The sequence below is a fragment of the Leucoraja erinacea genome, chromosome 1 (genome assembly GCF_028641065.1).
Source record: "Leucoraja erinacea ecotype New England chromosome 1, Leri_hhj_1, whole genome shotgun sequence".
NCBI lineage: Eukaryota > Metazoa > Chordata > Chondrichthyes > Rajiformes > Rajidae > Leucoraja > Leucoraja erinaceus.
The window spans coordinates 96,745,302-96,765,478 of NC_073377.1; the positions used below are offsets into that span (position 1 = coordinate 96,745,302).

Here is a 20,177-nt window from a genome sequence, read left to right on the forward strand (position 1 = left end):
TTAACACTTTTAACCAATCAACAAATAACAGGGTAACTGACTCGCAACAATATTTACATTGTTTACAATCCCCTTGCAACGATCAAATCAAAGTGATGCATTTAAGTTCCGTTTGCAGAACTGTTACACATTTTATCAATTAGCAGGAACTAGAAGAACACCTGGATCCTTCACCATCCTGCATATCAATCCAAGCTTGGACTGACTAGCGCTATCCAAAGCCTGTATGGGATCCTCCATTTTATCGTGTCTTTAATTTGGTCAATATTAACACCGTCATCTTCAATCTTAAATGGGGGGCCACCATCGATCCACAGTCAAAAAAGCACAACAGAGGATGTACTTCCTGCGGCAGCTGAGGAAGCACAATCTGCCACAGGCAATGATGGTCCAATTTTATACGGCTATCACCTTCTCCAACATGGTCTGGTTTGGCTCAGCCACCAAGCACGACATCCGGAGGCTGCAGTGAATTGTCCGATCAGCCGAGAAAGTTGTTGGCTGCAACCTTCCCTCCATTAACGAACTGTACACTGCAAGGGCCAGGAAGCGTGCGGGTAAGATCATCTCTGACCCCTCTCACCCTGGCCACAAACTCTTTGAATCATTTCCCTCTGGAAGGCAACTCCAGACTGTCAAAGCTGCCACAGCCAGACATAAAAACAGCTTGTTTCCCCACGAGTAGTAGCTCTACTCAATAACCAAAAATCTGTAGCCTCCTTTTGCTCTGGTATTTTATTTAATTCACATATTTACTCAATAATGTTTTATTATTGATGTTTAATGTTTTGTGTGTCATTCCTAACTTTCACTGTATGTAATGTTGCGGACCGAGCACCAAGGCAAATTCCTTGTATGTGAATACTTGGCCAATAAACTTATTCATTCAACCTCATCTGTTTTTGTTGTTGAAGATATGGACTCTTATACATCGGCAAGAACAAACTTAGACTAGGCGATCATTTCACTCAACACCTTTGCTCAGTCTGCCTGATCTTCCGGTTGCTAAGGACTTTAATTCTCCTTCCCATTCTCACACTGACCTTTCTGTCCTAGCTCTCCTCCATTGTCAGAACGAGGCTATACACAAATTGGTTCTCTCTCTCTCTCTCTCTCTCAGCAAGGGGTGATCTCTCTCTCTCTCCCCCTGGAATTGGCTTCACGGATGGTGGAAGGTTGTTTTTGGACTGGAGACCGGCGGCTAGTGGTATGCCTCAGGGATGCCGCTGGGTCCATTGCTGTTTGTGATTTATATCCATGACATGGATGAGAATGTAGAGGACATGATTATTAAGTATGTAGTTAACACTAATGCAGGTGGCATCATAGATTGTGAAGATGATTAGCAAAAATTACAATATACAAAATCAAAAAGTCTGAAGAAGGGTTTCAGCCCGAAACGTTGCCTATCTCCTTCGCTCTAGATGCTGCTGCAGCCGCTGAGTTTCTCCAGCATTGTTGTGTACCTTCGATTTTCCAGCATCTGTAGTTCCTTCTTTAACAATATACAAAATCAAGTGGGCTAAGGGATGGTAAATGTAATTTAATGCAGATAAGTGCGAGGTGTTGCATCTATAAACCAGGGCCTTCACAGTGAATGTTAGGGAGCTAGGGAGTGTTGTAGAGCAGAGGGACCTAGGAGTGGAGGTACATAATTCCTTGAAAGCGGCATCACAGGTAGATAGGGTGGTCAAGGCTGTCTTCGGTACACTGGCCTTCAGTCAGGGTATTGAGTAGAGAAGTTGGGATGTTATATTACAGTTGTACAAAATGTTGATGAGGCCGCATTTGGAGTATTGTGTTCAGTTTTGATCACCCTGCTATGGGAATGATGTTGTTAGGCTGGAAAGTGTCCAGAGATGTATGAGGTTGTTGCCAGGACTTGAGAACTTGAGCTGTAGGGAGAAGTTGGGGATGCTATGACTTTATTCCTTAAAATGGGGGTGGACTTAGAGAGGTGTAGAAGATCATGAGGGTAATAGATAGGGTAAATGCACAGTCTTTTAACCAGAGTAGGGGAATTGAGAACCAAAGGACATAGATTTAACGATGGTCCGCATAAAATGTTAACCCTGTCCTAGAACATCAAACAAATATTTAAAGTGACAGGGAAAAGGTACAATTGGAACCCGTGGGGCAGCTTTTCCCACAGATGGGTATATGGAACAAGTTGTCTTAGAGTCCAGGTAGTATAACAACAGTTGATCCAGGTAGTATAACAACATTTAAAATAAATTTCAACAGGTACATGGATAGGAAATGTTTAGAGGGATATGGGCCAAATGCAGACTGGTGGGACTAGTGCAGATGGGGCAACTTGGTCAGCATGGGAAAGTTGGGCTGATGGGTCCCGATTTCCATGCTGTATGACGCTATGACTATGAGTGTAAACTGAAGTGGGTCTGCTGTTCACCATTTCCCTCCACTTCCTTTCTTACATAGCAGGGTTACTTACATATGCTACTTTTCAATCTGTGCGTAGTTTCAGAATCTACAGAATTTTGTAAGAGTACAACTAGTGAATTTGCTATTTCCATAGTTACCACCTTCAAAGCATAGAATGTAGGTCATCAAGTCCTTTAATTTCCAAATGTCTAATCATTTTTCCAGTATCAATTATGATTTTCATAAATCCGCATTCATTGTTCTCCACTATTCCCAGAAGCTTTGTGCTTTCTTTGACCAAAAAAGCGACAACATATTTAAACTGCTTTGCCATTTCCTTATTCCCCAAAATAATTTCTCAATTCCCAGTCAACTGGAGATTTTAGAAGATAAACACAAAATGCTGGAGTAACTTAGTGGAACAGGCAGCATGGCTGGATAAAAGGAATAGGTGAATATTCTAAAGATTTTAGAAAATCTTTTCCTTTTTATATAAATGTTCTCAGGCTTGTCTTTTTCATCTTTCTCTCAACTGACGATAATTCCATGTTCATTTTCCTTTTCTCTGCCTTGGTCCAACTGGGCTGTATTTTGAACTTTCTCCAACTCTCAGGTTTTCTAGGATGTTTTTTCTGGCAGCAGAAAAGTGCCCTTTCCTTTGATCCGATTCCATTTTTAACTTCTCTTGATAGCATTGACATCTCCTGAACAACTTGTACCCAAAACATGGCTTAGAATATCAATAGAAAACCAAACATATTGACTGCTGATCTGCATGTCTATGTTATTAACCAGTGAAATATCTACCACTCCAAAAACATTTCCCCTTCTCTAAAATGCCCTGTAGTAATTTGCCTCTTAAATTGTAATTTTGTTCCTTATAAGGCTTTTAAAGAACTTTCATCTTTGTATCACAGAAGCAGTGAATATCAAGTACCATGCTCCTGTGGTCAGAATGGAAATCAATCTCTCTTAATACAAACGGACCGGAAAAAAGTGGACAGTACAAGAGAGGAAAAAAAATACCAGAAGTCATACCAGGCAAACAAGCTACTCTGAGAATCAAGAAAGTACAAGGTTAGAAATCTGAAATAAAACCTGAGTGCTGTAAACATTTAGTGGAATGAACAGTGTTTGCAGAAAAAGCAGTCAATATTTCAGGTTGTAGACTCTCCAGTAAAAATCCACTAACTCTCTCTTTCCACAGATGCTGCCTGACCTACATTTATGGCTTTTCTGAGAATTTGAGTAAGAGGCAACAAGTGAAAGAAGACGCCAAAAGAGCATCAATAGAACAAAAAAATAACCCAGTAATATACCAAGAATAAGGTTAAAACCAAGTATTTGACCTCTATCAAGACACGAGAAACTGCAGATGCTGGAATCTTGAACAAAACACAAAGTGCTGGAAGAACTCAGCAGGGTAGGAAATGGACAGGTGATCTTTCAGGCCCGATCCCTTCTTCAGAGTCTGAACGTCTGACCCGAAATGTCACCTGTCCATTCCCTTCCCAGCTGCTGCCTGACCCGCCGAGTTCCTCCAGCACATTATGTTTTGCTCATGTGACCTCGATGTTTCTCTTGCCAGTGATTCCAACTTCTTATTTATATTTCAAACCTAATAAGAGACTTCTTAAAATGTTGTTTCATGAACATCACCACATTACTATTTTCCTCCATTTTACTCTGGAGTCCTGTCTTTGGCAAAAGAAGGAAGTAATTTCACCATTGTTTTCAAATATTATGGGTTAGAAAGCTTTAGTAAGAAAAGAGCCAGTGCTTGATCCAGTTCTACCCATCAAGAGGGATATGTAAATCTTCGCGAAAAATAGGGATATCGATCGCTATTTATAGGCTTCCATTGCAGTGAGAAATGGTCAGATATCCCTCCGTTTTTTCCCCGTTGTTGGGGTCTGAAAACGACCGCTACAGCCGGCACTATGTACAGCCTCCCCTCTGCCCGAAAACCAGCGCGGCCCGACGCCCGCAGCCCCAGCTCCGCGATGTTGTGAGTCGGCAACCACAGAGCTCCGGAGCTTACCGCATGGCGACCCGGTAAGGAATTGCCCACTCCCCGCTAGTATCCCAGCGTTGCGACGCCACCGACTCCCAACATCGCGGAGCTGGGGCTGTGGGCGTCCGGCCGCGGGCCGCGCTGGATTTGGAGCGCCGCGCAGCCAGGGGTAGAGTTGCCGGGTTCGGAGCTACAACTGGCGCCGCCCGCGGCCGGACGCCCGCAGCCCCAGCTCCGCGATGTTGGGAGTCGGCGGCCACAGCGCTCCGGAGCTTACTGCACGGCGACCCGGTAAGGCATTGCCCGCTCCCCGCCTCTCCGACCAGGTAGGGGACTAAGAATTAAAGTTTCCCCCTTCACCCCCCCTCACCACGTAAAATCCCTCCAAACTAACTGACTAACATTTAAGCAATGATTTACAATGATTCCCCGGTCTCCGGGGAGGAGGCAGCCGTTCCAGGCTTTTCAAGCCGCCTGCGCTACCTACCTAATCTACGCTAAAAAATCTTCTTCCGAAATCCGAAAAATTCCGAAATCCGAGAAGTTTCTGGTCCCAAGGCTTTCAGATAAAAGGTTGTGCACCTGTATTATCATGCAACATATCACTCTTCCGTGAGACCATTCTTGCACCTTGATCTTTCTGAACTGGTGAGAGATTGAGTGATTAATAGTACTTTGAATCCTCGTTGTATTACTCACACAATAAGATTTTTCTTCATACCAGGTACACCTCTTTTGATCCAAAGTGCCTTTATTTGTTTGGGTGCCCAACCATTCACTGTTTTGGTCCTGCCCTGGATTGACTTCCCAAAATAAAACACCTCATACTTGTCTTCATTAAACTTCATTAACCACTTCTCAGCCCACTTTCAAAACAGATCAAGATCTTGCCTTAATTTTTGCTAATTATCTTCACTATCTACAATACCATTCGCTATCTGCAAACTTACGAATCATGCCTTCTACATTCTCATCCAAATCATTGATATAAAGCATGCACAATAATGGGCCCAGCACTGATCCCTGAGGCACCTCACTTCTCACAAGCCTCCAGTCTGAAAAACACCCTTCCACAATCACCCTCTGCTTTCTTCCATGAAGCCAATTCTCTATCCAGTTGGCTAGCTCTCCCTGAATCCCATGCAGTCTAACCTTCTAGAGCAACCTACCATGCAAACCTAATTGAATGCCTCTTGCTGAAGTCATCCAGCTGCACAGAAAGAAGGCAAGTACATCCCAAAGTAAATAGTCCTTCTGAAAAATGAAAGGGTTGGGTTGGAATCATGTTGTACATGATGGAAATAGGCAATCTGGCCATTGCATTCAAAGAGGATTCAGCCAATATTGCAAAAATAAATGTAAGAATAGTCCTAAAAATTGAGCACATGCCCATGAAAAAAAAAATGTTTGTTACAATACCCAAGGAGGAAATCTTAACATCTCAATAATTTCTTTATTTCCACTTCTGCTGTATTTATTCAGATACTGGTCACTGACAATGAAATTTCAGACATTAAAAAAATGCCCAAAACTGAAAGAAAAATAATTTGTAATTATAGTATTTTTCAAGCTGCATTGAATTGACTTCAAAGCCCAAATTATTAATTTTGAAATGGATTCATAATTGCAGGCGAACACTAACTAATTTTCATCTCGCAAGTGATAAATGAGAAAATTAGAAAATGGAGTAATCAGTTATGATGTTAATGGCCATAAAAGAAAAAAAGAGCAGTACATCACAAGAGCAAGCCCTTCAGTCCATGATGTCTATACCTAGTTAAACTAATCTCCTTAACCTGCATGTGATCCACATCCCTCCAATCCCTGCATATCTATATGCCCATCTAAAAACCTCTTAATGCCACTATTGTAAGGGAAGGGCGATGGACAGAGTGTGCCTTTAACCTTGGCATTATCAATATACTTGCATGATTTTTAGCTGGTTACATTACTTACGACCCGCTGAAGGATTCACTTGTAGGAAGGACAGTCGCACTGCATAGGAGGATTGGCAAGATCAACAAGGATTCATTTGTGTCACTAGTGTGGTTGTTACCACTAGGTAAGAAACCTATTAACAGCAGGTCACATATTCCAGCTCAATCATAACACTGGTCGTATGGTAACTCTGTTTTTCTCTTAATGCCATATGCTTAATGCTTCTGTTGTATTTATTTAAAATTTTCCAGCACCTGTGGTATCAATTTCTGCTCTTGCTTATACTTCCTTTCCATGCAAAGTGAAAAATACTTACATTTATCCATCAGATAGAGGAAAACAAAAGGAAAATGTGAGAAGATGATCTGGATCACCACCAAAGAATACTACTGTGGTCAGAAGGTACACTTGATGCCGACTCAATAAAATTTGGGATTTTAGCTGTGTCTATAAGAGACAACAATCACAAAGTGTTGCATGCTTTTGATTGGTGGAAAACTCAGATGGAAAATTTGAACTAAATCAACTTTTCCCCTTTTGCTCACTGCAGGCGCACAGCCCAGTGAAACCAGAAAGGGGAAGGAAAGAGAATAAGATGAGATTTAGTGTAAATAACATATACAAATTTACAAATGACACCATGCCATCAGTAAGAATAAAAACGTGCAAGTTAATATTTTGGTCACACGATTAGATTTATATCCTATCTTTTCAGAGATTTTTCTGCACTCATGCATATATATATATTTTCATTTAAACTGGTCTTAGAAACCCTAAACATGGTTTACGTTCTGGGGACAAACAAATGTAAAGAAAGTCTATTCAAATGCCAATTATCTTTAAGGAGAAGTTTTGCAATACTACCTGACGAATATTATATGTAGTGCAAAGGCCATCTAACTAAAAAACATTGAACAAAATACAGTGTAAAATGTGGGCTATAAATTTCAGTCTACTGTTTACATAAGTGTGCAAGAAATTTTAATTACCAACTTCACCCAACACTAAAGTCGCAGAAAACAACTCCAGAGACATTCCATGGAGGGACATCGTATTTACTTAATTTTGTCATTGTGCAATTTATAATCTCAGTTTGGTTTTAAAGAGATTATGTGCCTTGGGAGCCCAACGGACCATACGCAGACATAAAAAACTCAAATCGAGCTCAATGTTTGCAAAATGTGAATAGTGCCACCTACACCATCTAGGTATTTAAGGTTTAACTACTTGGAACGGAAATGAGTACACATAATATTCATGAGTAGAGTTCAAAATCACAGATCTGGTGTAACAAAATAGATACTGCATTACCCAGTCCAAGATTAGTAAATGCAGCAGAAATTGTCTTGCAACTGAAGAGATTATTGAAACAAATTTAAAATGTGTGCCTGCTGGAATCAATACAAAATTAACTGAGTGCCATTCAAGTTTTCTAGGTTTAAATTTAGTGTTGTGCCAATATTCACAAGAGAGCAATACATGCCTACCAAACAAATGTAAAGATTGCGGCGTGATTTCAATACAAGATGTTTTATAATTAAACACATTATTTTTAGTTGCATATTACTTTAAAGGTGCACTGTAAATAAAAAGTCATTAAATTGTACAACATACAGTCAACAATGTCACTCATCTTCCACTGCAATGTACATTGATAAGGGAGTGCTGGTGCAGGATTCCTAAAAAGTTAATTTGCAGGTCGAATCGGTCGATAAGAAAACAAAAGCAACGCTAGCATTTATTTCAAGAGGGCTGGAACACAAACACAGGGAAGTCAAGTCAAGTTTATTTGTCACATACACATACGGGATGTGCAGTGAAATGAAAGTGGCAATGCTCGCGGACTTTTGTGCAAAAGACAAACAACCAAACAAACTATAAACACAATCATAACACACATATTCTTTTACATAATAAATAATGGAAGGAAAAACGTTCAGTAGAGTTAGTCCCTGGTGAGATAGGCGTTTACAGTTCGAATGGCCTCTGGGAAGAAACTCCTTCTCAACCTCTCCGTTCTCACCGCATGGCAACGGAGGCGTTTGCCTGACCGTAGCAGCTGGAACAGTCCGTTGCATGGGTGGAAGGGGTCTCTCATGATATTGTTGGCTCTGGAGTTGCACCTCCTGATGTATAGTTCCTGCAGGGGGGGCAAGTGAAGTTCCCATAGTGCGTTCGGCCGAACGCACTACTCTCTGCAGAGCCTTCTTGTCCTTGGCAGAGCAATTCCCAAACCAGATGGTAATGTTCCCGGACAAGATGCTTTCCACCGCCGCTGCGTAGAAGCACTGGAGGATCCTCGGAGACACTCTGAATTTCCTCAATTGCCTGAGGTGGTAAAGGCGCTGCCTTGCCTTACTCACGAGTGCTGAGGCGTGTGATGCCATGTCATATCCTCGGAGATGTGGACTCCCAGATATTTAAAACAGTTCACCCTATCCACATGATCCCCATTTATCCTCAATGGAGTGTACGTCCTCGGATGATGTGCCCTCCTAAAGTCCATGATCAGCTCCTTCGTTTTTTTGATGTTCAAGAGGAGGTGTTATCCTGGCACCAGAATGTTAGACCAGCCACCTCCTCCCAGTAGGCCTTCTCGTCGTTGTCTGAGATAAGGCCCACCACCACAGTGTCATCAGCAAACTTAATTATTGAGTTGGAGCTGAACCTAGCCACACAGTCATGTGTGTACAGGGCGTACAATAGGGGGCTGAGGACGCAACCCTGGGGCGATCCTGTGCTCAGGGTGAGGGACTTCGATGTATTCCCTCCCATCTTGACTACCTGGGGCCTGGCGGTGAGAAAGTCCAGGACCCAGGCACACAGGGAGGTTTTGAGCCCCAATTCCATTAGCTTCCCGGCCAGTCTGGTGAGACTATCATGTTGAAGGCTGAACTGTAGTCTATGAACAGCATCCTCACGTAGCCCCCCTTCTGGCTGTCCAGATGGGAGAGAGCGGTGTGCAAGACCTGGGAGACCGCATCATCCGTGGATCTTTTCGGACGGTATGCGAACTGCAACGGGTCCATGTTCCGAGGGAGGAAGGCGCAGATGTGTTTCTTCACCAGCCTCTCAAAGCATTTCATGACTACCGAGGTAAGGGCCACTGGACGGTAGTCATTCAGACAGGCTGGGGAGGCATTTTTTGGTACCGGTACAATGATGGATTTTTTGGAGTATTGCTGATGCTCTAAAAGGCACTGGTTAGGCCACATTTGGAGTATTGAGAGCAACTTTGGGCACATCAGAGGAAGGATGGGCTGGTTCTGGAGAGGGTCCAGAGGAGGTTTACAAGAATGTTCGCAGGAATGAGTGGGTTAACATATGATGAGCGTTTGACACTGGGCCTGCACACGCTGTAGTTTAGAAGAATGAAGGGGGACCTCATTGGAATAGTGAAAGACTTGGATACAATGGATGTGGAGAGGATGTTTCCACTAGTGGGAGAGTCTAGGACTAGAGGTCGTAGCCTCAGAATTAAAAGACGTTCCTTTAGGAAGGTGATCGAATTTGTTTAGTCAGAGGGTGGTGAATCTGTGGAATTCTTTTTCACAGAAGATTGTGGAGGCCGTCAATAGATTTTTATTTTAAGGCAGAGATAGAGATTGGTGATTAGTACAGGTGACAGGGGGTATGGGGAAGAAGGCAGGAGAAGGGTTAGGAGTAGACTTGATGGGCCGAATGGCCTAATTCTGTCCCAATCACTTGATCTTTTGGGCAATCCTCATGTGGCCCTACCAGTTTACGTGGAATTATTAGCCTAACCTTGAAAATAAATAGAATACTTTGGGTTCATCAGTGAACAGGACTGTACTAGTTCAATAAAAACAGCAATAGCATGCTTAAGTCAGGAACAGCAATAACCAAACTGACAACAGAAATTGCTGTCATGTTCACCTCTGCAAATTGTCAATTAACAATGCAATTTCTCTTGTCAGAGCATTAAACAGGCATCTAGCATTTACCTTCAAGGCAAGATTTAACCGCATCACATAAATTTGTGTTGAATCTTTTCTCATTCATTATCCAGTAATGGACTGCTCACTTCAAACATCAATGTCATGAAGATTTTTTAATGAAATATTTGTATATTTGCATTCGTCTCCTCCTGATCACTAAAATATGCAAAATTGCTTAGCTATTACAGATAGACAACAAACACCAGGTTTGCAATAGGAAGGTAACCAGTTCAGTCAGAACCATTGGGCACTTTGGAAACAGCTCAAGATAAATGGGACTCACTTGAGTGAGCATTCAACAACCATTTCTCTAACCTGATTGAATTAATCGAGAAGTAGAGGCACAGTGGTCAAGCTGCTGAACTGTTATCCAGAGGCTTGGAACACTGATCCAGGGACAGGAATTTGAATTCCATTATGACAGAAACCTTACCCATTCTGGCGCATATGTTAATCTGGATCCGCCAATATAGTCCATTCAAAATCATTCCTGAACCAAGGGCGGATTGCTGATGGCATCTGTTTGAACTTGGTGCTCATGATTTAGCTTCCTCTACATTGGCGTCATATTTCCCATTCCACCCAACCCCACTGTTCCATCTGCCCATTATCCCTCTCTTATTGGATTCTACTTTTCACCCCCCCCCCCACCTTCCACCTTCTCTGGTTCCATGCAGGGTCACTACCTAAAACATTGACCATTCCTTTGCCTCCCCAGATATTGCTTGACTTGTTGAGTTCTTCCAGCAGTTTATCTTTTTCTGCTTCAGATTAAAGTATCTACAGACTATCAGTTTCATTTCCGTTTTTCTGACTATGTCTACACTTCATGAATGACAATATTTTTTGAAAGCATCCAAATTAATCTATTGATGGCAGGCAATTTTTTATTTTAAACTGCATTATAAGTATCAATATATACAAAGTAGATAACATGTGTGAGTAATAATATTATCTGATAATGGCATAATCTTACAGGAAAGAGGACTGGAATATTTAATACGTGCTCTATTATAGCTAATATATAATAGCCCTTGTACATTAATGACTATGACTAGGAAGATTAGACACTCATCGGCATTCTAAAATGGGTGCAATTGACAAGGTCATTACTGACCTTACCCCTAATGCTAAGACTGCAATGGCAATTTGCAATAGTTTAAATCCCAAATCTTGTCAAAGAAGCTCTCATTATGAAGTACTTTTCACAAAGGAAATTGGGGGTGCAGTGCCAGAGCACAAACACACATAAAAATATCCCTTTCCGGAAGTTCCAAAACACTTCACAAGCAATTAAGCATCTTTATCTTGTAGTTATTATTCTAAGAACATACGGCACAGAAGGGGACCATCAACATCTAAGACTTCGCCAGCATTCAAAGATCTTTCATGGCTGGTCTTATCCCTCTATGGTCTTTTCCAGCCTCCTTAGAGAGAATTATCTTTTCCCCTGCTGCCCTACATCCAGCTCGTCAAGCTGTATATGAATTTCCATCTATCAATGAGATTGCCCTCATTCTTCTAAACTCCAGAAAATAAAATTCCACTCTATTCAATCCCTCCTCATGTTGTTCCTGGAAGCAGTCTTTATTGAAGAAGGGCAGCAGAAATATGCCAGTGAACAATAGGCTGGTAGGCCTTACATTAGTGGTGGGAAAGCTATTGGAAGGGATATTGAGAATTATTTGTAGAAACAAAGAACTGCAAGTGCCGATTAATACACAAAAGAATACAAAGAGCTGGAAAACTCTGGTCAGTCTGAAGGGTCTCGACGCGAAAAGTCACCCATCCATGTTCTCCAGAGATGCTGCCTGACCTGCTGAGTTACTCGCAAAGGCAAACACTGATTAGGGATAACTAATAAGGAATTTAACTTAGACATGTTCGGCACAGACATCATGGGCGAAGGGCTTGTTTCTGTGTTCAATGCACCGGAAAGTGAAGCATTTTAGAAAGGTAAACAAGGTCGGGTCATACATTGTGACTAACAGGACCCTGGGAAATGTTGAATAGAGACCTCGGGATACAAGTACAAAGTTCCCTCAAAGCTGCAAAATAGGGAGAAAGTGCAATGAAGAAAGTGTATGTTATGTATGCCTTCATCAGCCGAACCAGAGTACAAGACGTAAGACATCATCTGACATGTGTACAAAACATCGGTTAAGAGCACTTGGACTTCTGGTTGCTGCACTACAGGAAAGATGCGATTCAGCTAAAGAGGGTGCAGAGAAAAGAAAAAAAATCACAGGGATGTTTGGATTAGTGGGCCTGAGTTACAAAGAGAGATTGAATGCACCCTCAAACGAGAGGGCATAAATTCAAGGCGTGAAGCAGGATGTTTAAAGGCAATTTGAAGGATTAATGTTTTCCACACAAAGTAACTGGTATCTCAAATGCCGCCTGAAGTGATGGAGAAAAGAACATTAACCACATTTAAAAATATATCTACATAGATTCTTGAATGAGGAAGACATAGCTGGTTATGGAATTAATACATGCAAATTGAATTAGTATAGAGAGCAATGATGGACAGCATAATAAACCATAGTCGGTTTCTGTGCTGGACAACTCAATTACTTATCTTATTGGACCTGTTGGACCTTACCAAAAGCATTGAAAAAATATATATCCACCAGTTCACCCTTAATCACTTCTATCAGTAACATACTCAAAGGATCTCCAAACACGATTTTCCTTCTGTAAATCAATGTCGACTGCTCAATCCTCTCGTCTTTTGCTTGATAGATTTCAGCATTTGCCCCAATAATGGTCATGTTCTGAAACCGCTTTCAATATTAGCTCTTTCAAAACTCTGGAAAGTGGGTCATCAGATTCTTTAGATTTATTGGTTTGCAGCTTGCCCAACTTCTCCATTATTACTTATTTACTAACATTTCATTTAGTTCCTCATTCGTTCTAAACTATTGTCTCTTCAGTATTTCTAGCATTTGTTTAACTTCTCTATCATTTTCTTATACCCAATTACAATTTCCCCCTTCTGTCTGAAATATATGTCTGCCTTCACGTCTTTTCCTATTGCATTCTCATTTAAAGTAGCAATAGGCAGTTTGATATTGCTTCAGAATTGTCCTCTGTATGAAGTTTGCATGAGCAGTCGACACACAATTGGCAATAGCTGGTTGAGCTTGAAGTGGCTAGATAAAATTAACCTTGAACAAAATAAAATAACCAGAGGGAAAGGCAGCATTTGTGGAAGGAAATGGACAAACAATGTTACAGCTAGGTAATTTTAATCAGTCTGAAGAAGGACCCTGACCTGAAATGTTGTCGGTCCAAATCCTCCCACATATGCTGTCTGATCCAGCAGTTTGTTCTCTGCTCTAGATCGCATCATCCGCAGTCTCAAAATTAACCATTACCTTTGGCTCATTACGCAGAACAAGCATATTTTCCTCAAAAATGGCACATGAACTAATAATATAATATTTTGATTTGGAGCCATGCAGATGAGTTACCAAAATACCTGCTTAAATTAACCTCAGCAAAATAGTTTAAAAAACTAGAGTGGTAAATTGACCTTGAAGCTTCCTAAAAGATGTCACAGTTTTCCATATTATAATAAATATTTTCAATACATAACATGTATTTGATAAAATGTTTCCTCTTAGTACAAAATGTTTTAGCACTGCGTGCAAATTTGATTAAGACTGGGGAAAAAACTGAACTTGGTTTTAGGCTCTTGAGTCCCATACATCAACAGTGGTTTTATGTTACTTTCGGATTAACACCAGTCTTGCTCTTGTAACCAGTGGTTGTGAAATTCAAAAAGCATGATAGACATCTCACAGGACAAAGTATCGAAAACTACCGTAGACATAAGACAAAACAGACTGCAGATCCTGTAATCAGTTGCAACAGAATGCTGCATCTGTGGAGGCACAAGATGTAAATTGATATTTCAGGACAAGATCCGGCATCAGTTCTTCTAACATTCTGTTTGTTGATGTGCGGTTACGATGGCCTTCTTTCATTTGCTGCCACATGTAATTCAGAAGGTGAAATTGCAAAATATGCTGCATAAAAGTTGAAAAGATGGGAATATAATAGAATGAAAGACGATCTTATTGCAAATTATAAAATTTTAATGGATGTTGACAGAGTGCATGCTGAGAAGAGATTCCCTTAGATTCAGAAATGTACAATACAGACAGGCCCTTCAGCAACCATGTCCATTGTTCCTACATTAATTCCAATTGTTGTTATTCTCCTTGTATTCTGATCTACTCTCCCCGGATTCTCTCACTCGTCCATATACAAGTGGAAATTTACAATGTGTAGGAAGGAACTGCAGATGCTGGTTTGAACCAAAGATAGACACAAAAAGCTGGAGTAACTCAGACAGGCAGCATCTCTAGAGAGAAGAAATGGGTGACGTTTCGGGTTGAGACCCTTCTTCAGACTCCCGCTGAATTACTCCAGCTTTTTGTGGCAATTTACAATGGCATTTAACCTATCTAGGAACATACCTTTGCGATGTGGGGAGATATGCACGAATCAGAGAGAATGTTCAAACGCCACAAACACCATCCAAGATCAGGATTGAACCTGGTTCTCTAGCGCAGAGAGTGGATCTACTAGCTGTGCCAATATGCCGCCGAGACTCCTCTAGAACTAGAGAGCCTAATTTCAAAATAAAGGGTCATTCACCTCAGTCTAATGCAGAGACAAACCTTTTCTTAAAAGGGTCAAGATTCTTTGGAATTTGCCATCCAGACAGCTGCAGAAGTTGGTACAATTAATATATTCAAATTAGAGATTGATATTCATTTAAACTACAAGTGAGTCAAGGGTACACAAAAATGCTGGAGAAACTCAGCGGGTGCAGCAGCATCTATGGAGCGAAGGAAATAGGTAACGTTTCGGGCCAAAACCCTTCTTCAGACTGATAGGGGGTGGCGGGGAGAAGGAAGGAGAAAGGAGTAGGAGGAGCCAGAGGGCTGGGGGATGGGAGGAGACAGTTCGAGGGCTAAGGAAGGGGAGGAGACAGCAAGGGCTAACAAAATTGGGAGAATTCAATGTTCATGCCCGCCGGATGCAGGCTCCCCAAGCGGAATATGAGGTGCTGTTCCTCCAATTTCCTGTGTTGCTCACTCTGGCAATGGAGGAGACCCAGGACAGAGAGGTCGGATTGGGAATGGGAAGGGGAGTTGAAGTGCTGAGCCACCGGGAGGTCAGGTAGGTTCTTGCGGACCAAGCGGAGGTGTTCGGCGAAAGGATCGCCCAACCTCCGCTTAGTCTCACCGATGTAGATCAGCTGACATCTAGAGCAGCGGATGCAGTAGATGAGGTTGGAGGAGACACAGGTGAACCTCTGTCGCACCTGGAATGACTGCTTGGGTCAAGGGGTCTGGAGAGCAGGAAAGTACAATTGCCTTATCATACAGTTAGATCAAGGAACAAACTGCCCTAATCCTGCTCTTGTTCTGCTCTGTTCATACATGATCATATTCTAAACCAATCTAAAATAGAACTTTAAAGAACAGCACTAAGCAAGCACATGAATCCTTGTTAAGTAGGTAGATTTCAACATTCCCACTCAATGGCCGGGTTTCACCGATCCTTCAACAAAATATTATAGTGATTAATGGCAAAACAAAGTGCTGGAGGAACTGCAGATGCTGGTTTCCGCCACTCAGCGGGTTAGGCAGCATCTGCTAAGGAGTGGACTGACTCCAGTCTGAAAGCAGCAGAAATGTGGCCTGTCCTTTCCCTCCACGGGTTGGAGGGTTGCTCTAGCCGGCGGGTTGCTCTATCACTTTTAGTGTATTGCTCGAGATTCCAGCATCTACAGATCCTTGTGCCTCCATTGTCATTAATGGTCTATGTGTGAAAATGAAGAGAGCCTGTGAAGCAAGCTTTACCTCCCAAACCAATGTAGGAACAATAACAATGACACAATATACAGGAAGATAACTAGACACTGAAAAAGGTTTAATGATTTCATTGATTTTCATCTCCGTCGCCTACATTGAGCAATCATGAAGTGCTTATTTTTATATTTTCTTGACTAATTTATTGTAGTGAACCCAAAAGCAAATATTTATTGATTATTAAAGTATAAAGTGGCTGAGAAAAATCTCATGTACACACCAATACCATTATGGGAAGGGACACTAGATAAAAATGAGACTTGAAACCTCAGCTAATACCCCCCACCCTCACCCCAGAAAGACAAAAGCCAAACATCAGTCGCACAACAGTCTTGGCTGAAAGCATCTTGTTTAGCAACACAAAGACCCATGTTGTCTTTAGTCACCCAAACATCAAGTACATTTAATTGCACAAGTTAAAACTTGTACAAGATAGTGCTTATAATGCTTTATTTTTAATGTTAAACTGAAAATTGATTTTTTCAAAACACAAATTAAAAACCTGAAACATTTTAAATCATGATTTGTAGAGAAAATTGTACATCTTGATTGAGCATTACCAGACAAGACCAAACGAAGGGATCTGGGCAGCACTGTGGTTTACCAGAGTGTTCTTTCCCTTCTGGAATTACAACTGGATTCCAGCCCAGATTGGTGGGGAAATTTCCTTTATATGGCAACTACAAAGATCTTAAGCAAGGATGGTCTCAGTTTGATTTTATTGAAAATCAAAACTACTAGATCTTGAAAGAAATAGACAAAACAACAATATGATATTTGGAATATTTCAAAGTCTTCTGGTTTCAAAACTGTACCAAACTAAACCTCTGACACTGCCAATCTTCATTTCAACAAGCATTAAAACTCAATTACATGTTAAAAAAAACAATTGTAGTGCTTTAATCTACAGAAATATAAGATTGGTGTTAAAAGGAAACTGTTGACAGCTTATACGCAAGATGTGTAAGCAACATATGGTATGATTGCACTCATGTATGATACAATCTGCCTCAAAGGCACATAATTTTTTTCCCCCCACTGTTCATTGGTAATAAAATACCAATTGAAAAATGTTGGAATTCTGCAAGGAAACTGTGAGATCCATCACTTTAAGTACACAATAATAAAAAAAAAACACAGAAATGAGAAGAAAAATCATGAGGCAGACAGCAGCAACTACAAACAGGAAGGAAGTTATGCAACGTTGGAATTTAATAGCAACTCAAAATGTCTTATTTTATTTGATTAAGATCTTAATCACATTTCTCTTTATCTTCAATCAAGCTGATAAAACTGAATTGGATTATTTACACCATATCACAAATTTTAATAGATACTTCCTCTCACTGAACTGGTTTTACATCATTAGAAATGTACAATCACACATATGGATCGTTCTCTAGATCAAAAGTATGGCATTGCTTTGATCAAAAATCGCGAAAAGAGGACCCAGGAAACAATAATCAATGTCTTATTTAGCTCAGGACACACAAGTAGAAAGGTAATAATGGTACCGATGTACAAGGCCAGATGTCAAAATCTGATCAGAGAATTTAAAATTAAAATAGTCATAGAACCGCTTCTACTGTGATAAACCAGCCTCGACTGAATAAAACACAGTGAGAATGAACATGAAAGCAATTAATTTTCACTCTAGTACATTCGCCCACTGCCAAATCAGCAGATTAACACACAGCCATTGAATTTCTTTTTTTGGTCACAACGGGTTTCCCCAGCCCAAGTGACAAGTTTCGGAACCTACAACAAAATCCTATGCGGCCGTCACGAACAAATCTAAAGGAGGTATTTCAAACAGAAAACTTCAATTAACTCCTTAGGTTTATTCCCACGCCCCCAAGCCCCATTACCGGAACGCGTCCAGCGACAGTCCCTGTATTTTTGAGGGGTGTTTGCAGCTGACAAGTTAAGGTTGTCTGAAGATGTCCAAGGCAGTAAGTAGCCGGTAGCCCTGCTTACCTGGAGTGAGTGGCCATGGTGCAGAAGCCAGCAGCTTGCCATCAGCTTCAGAGTGAGCAGCCCCTCAGTGGTTCAGACATGGCTGCTGCTGCTGCTGTTGTTGTTGTTGCTGCGCCGCCGCCGCCGCTGCTGCTGCTGTGTTTGGAGAGGGAGGAGGTGAGGGTGCTGGTGTTACGGCCGGGTCGGGCCGGGCCAAGGGGCTGCGGGACATGGTGCGACTGCGCTCACTCGGTGGCCAGGCCCAGCGGGCAGCGCCTCGGCTCAGCTCGCTCGACTCGGCCTCGTTCACTCGCCGAGCACCACCCGGGCGACCAACGGCGGGAGCGCGCGGTGACCCTTGGCCAAGGCACGCGCACGCACACACACACACACACGCGCCCAAATCAGCGTCCACCTCACCGCCGCCTCCAAGGTGGGTGCAAGATCTTATCCTGCACCGTCTCTCGATCCCTTCTCCCTACCTCCTAACAATAACAACAGGATAAGCCGCTCTGTGCGAGGGGAAACCTTTTGGCGGCGGAAATGGTGCAGTCCGCTCGCTTCCTTCCTTATTTGGGCATGCTATTTCTGGCGAGACGAGCGGTTAGTGGCGGTCCAGTGACTTTGTTCCTGCCCAAATGCAAAGGGGAGGAAGGTGTGGATTGGAAGCCGCTGCTGCTGCTGCTGGCTGCTGCTGGAGGAGATGCAGTGATGTAGGAATGTGTAGGAAGGAACTGCAGATGCTGTTTTAAACCAAAGATAGACACAAAAAGCTGGAATAACTCCGCGGGACAGGCAGCATCTCTGGAGAAAAGGAATGGGTGACGTTTCGGGTCGAGACCCTTCATCCATTCCTTCTTTGCAGAGATGCTGCCTGTCCCGCTGAGTTACTCCAGCTTTTTAGGTTTATCTTCGGTCCAGTCTGAAGAAGGGTCTCGACCCGAAACGTCACCCATTCCTTCTCTCCAGAGATTCTGCCAGTCCTGCTGAGTTACTCCAGCATTTTGTGTCTATCTTTTGTGGTGTAGGAACGTGTTGTGGGAGGAAGTCTAATACAGCGAAATGATGGGAGGATGACTGATGCAGGGAAGCTGCGAGAAGAGGAGGAGGGGTGATGAAGGAAGGTGAAAAGGGATCTGGGTTATGTGGTAAACTGTTAGAGGTGTTGTGAGAGAACTTTTTTCACACGGAGAGTGGTGAATCTCTGGAACTCTCTGCCACAGAGGGTAGTTGAGGCCAGTTCATTGGCTATATTTAAGAGGGAGTTAGATGTGGCCCTTGTGGCCAAGGAGAACAGAGGGTATGGAGAGAAGGCAGGTACGGGATACTGAGTTGGATGATCAGCCATGATCATATTGAATGGCGGTGCAGGCTCGAAGGTCCGAATGGCCTACTCCTGCACCTAATTTCTATGTTTCTATGTGATAGTTTGATTTACAGTAGTTATATGGGATAGTGCAAGGAACCAGTTGGAGATGAAAGCTGAGGATTTACAAACAGAATCGGCCAATGCTGGTTTGGGCGTACTTAGGAGAAGACATTTGCAGTTGCCCACGGGGAGCGAGGTGGACCTGGATGAGTGCTGAGCATAGGTTCAAGAGGGAGGGTTCCAGAGAATGTGTTGGATATGGCATGGAGGCATTGGGGAATGTGCTGGGAATGGGATGAAGTGATGGTTACAGAGAATGTGTCAGGGATGGAATTGAGGGGTGATGCTTACAGGGAAGAGTTGGATATAGGGAATTGGGACTGAGGTGGTTATAGGAAGTGGTCTGGATTGGGAATGGAGGGGGGGGTACATGGAATGTGCTGGGAATGGGAAGGTGATGGTTACAGGTAATGTTTTTGATTTGGGATGGAGTGCCATGGGTAGTGGTTTGTAAGAGGGAATTTGGATATGGGATGGAGGGGGTGGTTCGTATCAGTGGTTGTGTGGATATTTGAAGGCGGTGAGGTAGTGGTGGTTTGTATCAGGGGGTGTGTGGATATGTGATGGGGGGAGGTAGTGGTGGTTTGTATCGGGATGTGTGTGGA

The 20,177-nt window shown here is 42.4% G+C and overlaps 1 protein-coding gene across 3 annotated transcripts in view; it reads right to left on the reverse strand.

Moving 5' to 3' along the window:
- aff1 (AF4/FMR2 family, member 1) overlaps positions 1-18,768 on the reverse strand; it is a 129,573-nt gene extending 110,805 nt beyond the window's left edge. Inside the window, exon 1 of one of the 3 annotated variants that reach the window (XM_055639951.1) lies at positions 18,165-18,768. Coding sequence is in view for 2 of the 3 variants with exons in the window: in XM_055639960.1 (XP_055495935.1) it covers positions 18,165-18,181 (17 nt within the window). In the remaining variant the exon portion in view is untranslated. The remainder of the gene's footprint in view (positions 1-18,164) is intronic. The other 2 variants (XM_055639960.1, XM_055639944.1) reach the window with 2 other exon arrangements.
- Between the last annotated feature and the right edge of the window lie 1,409 nt (positions 18,769-20,177).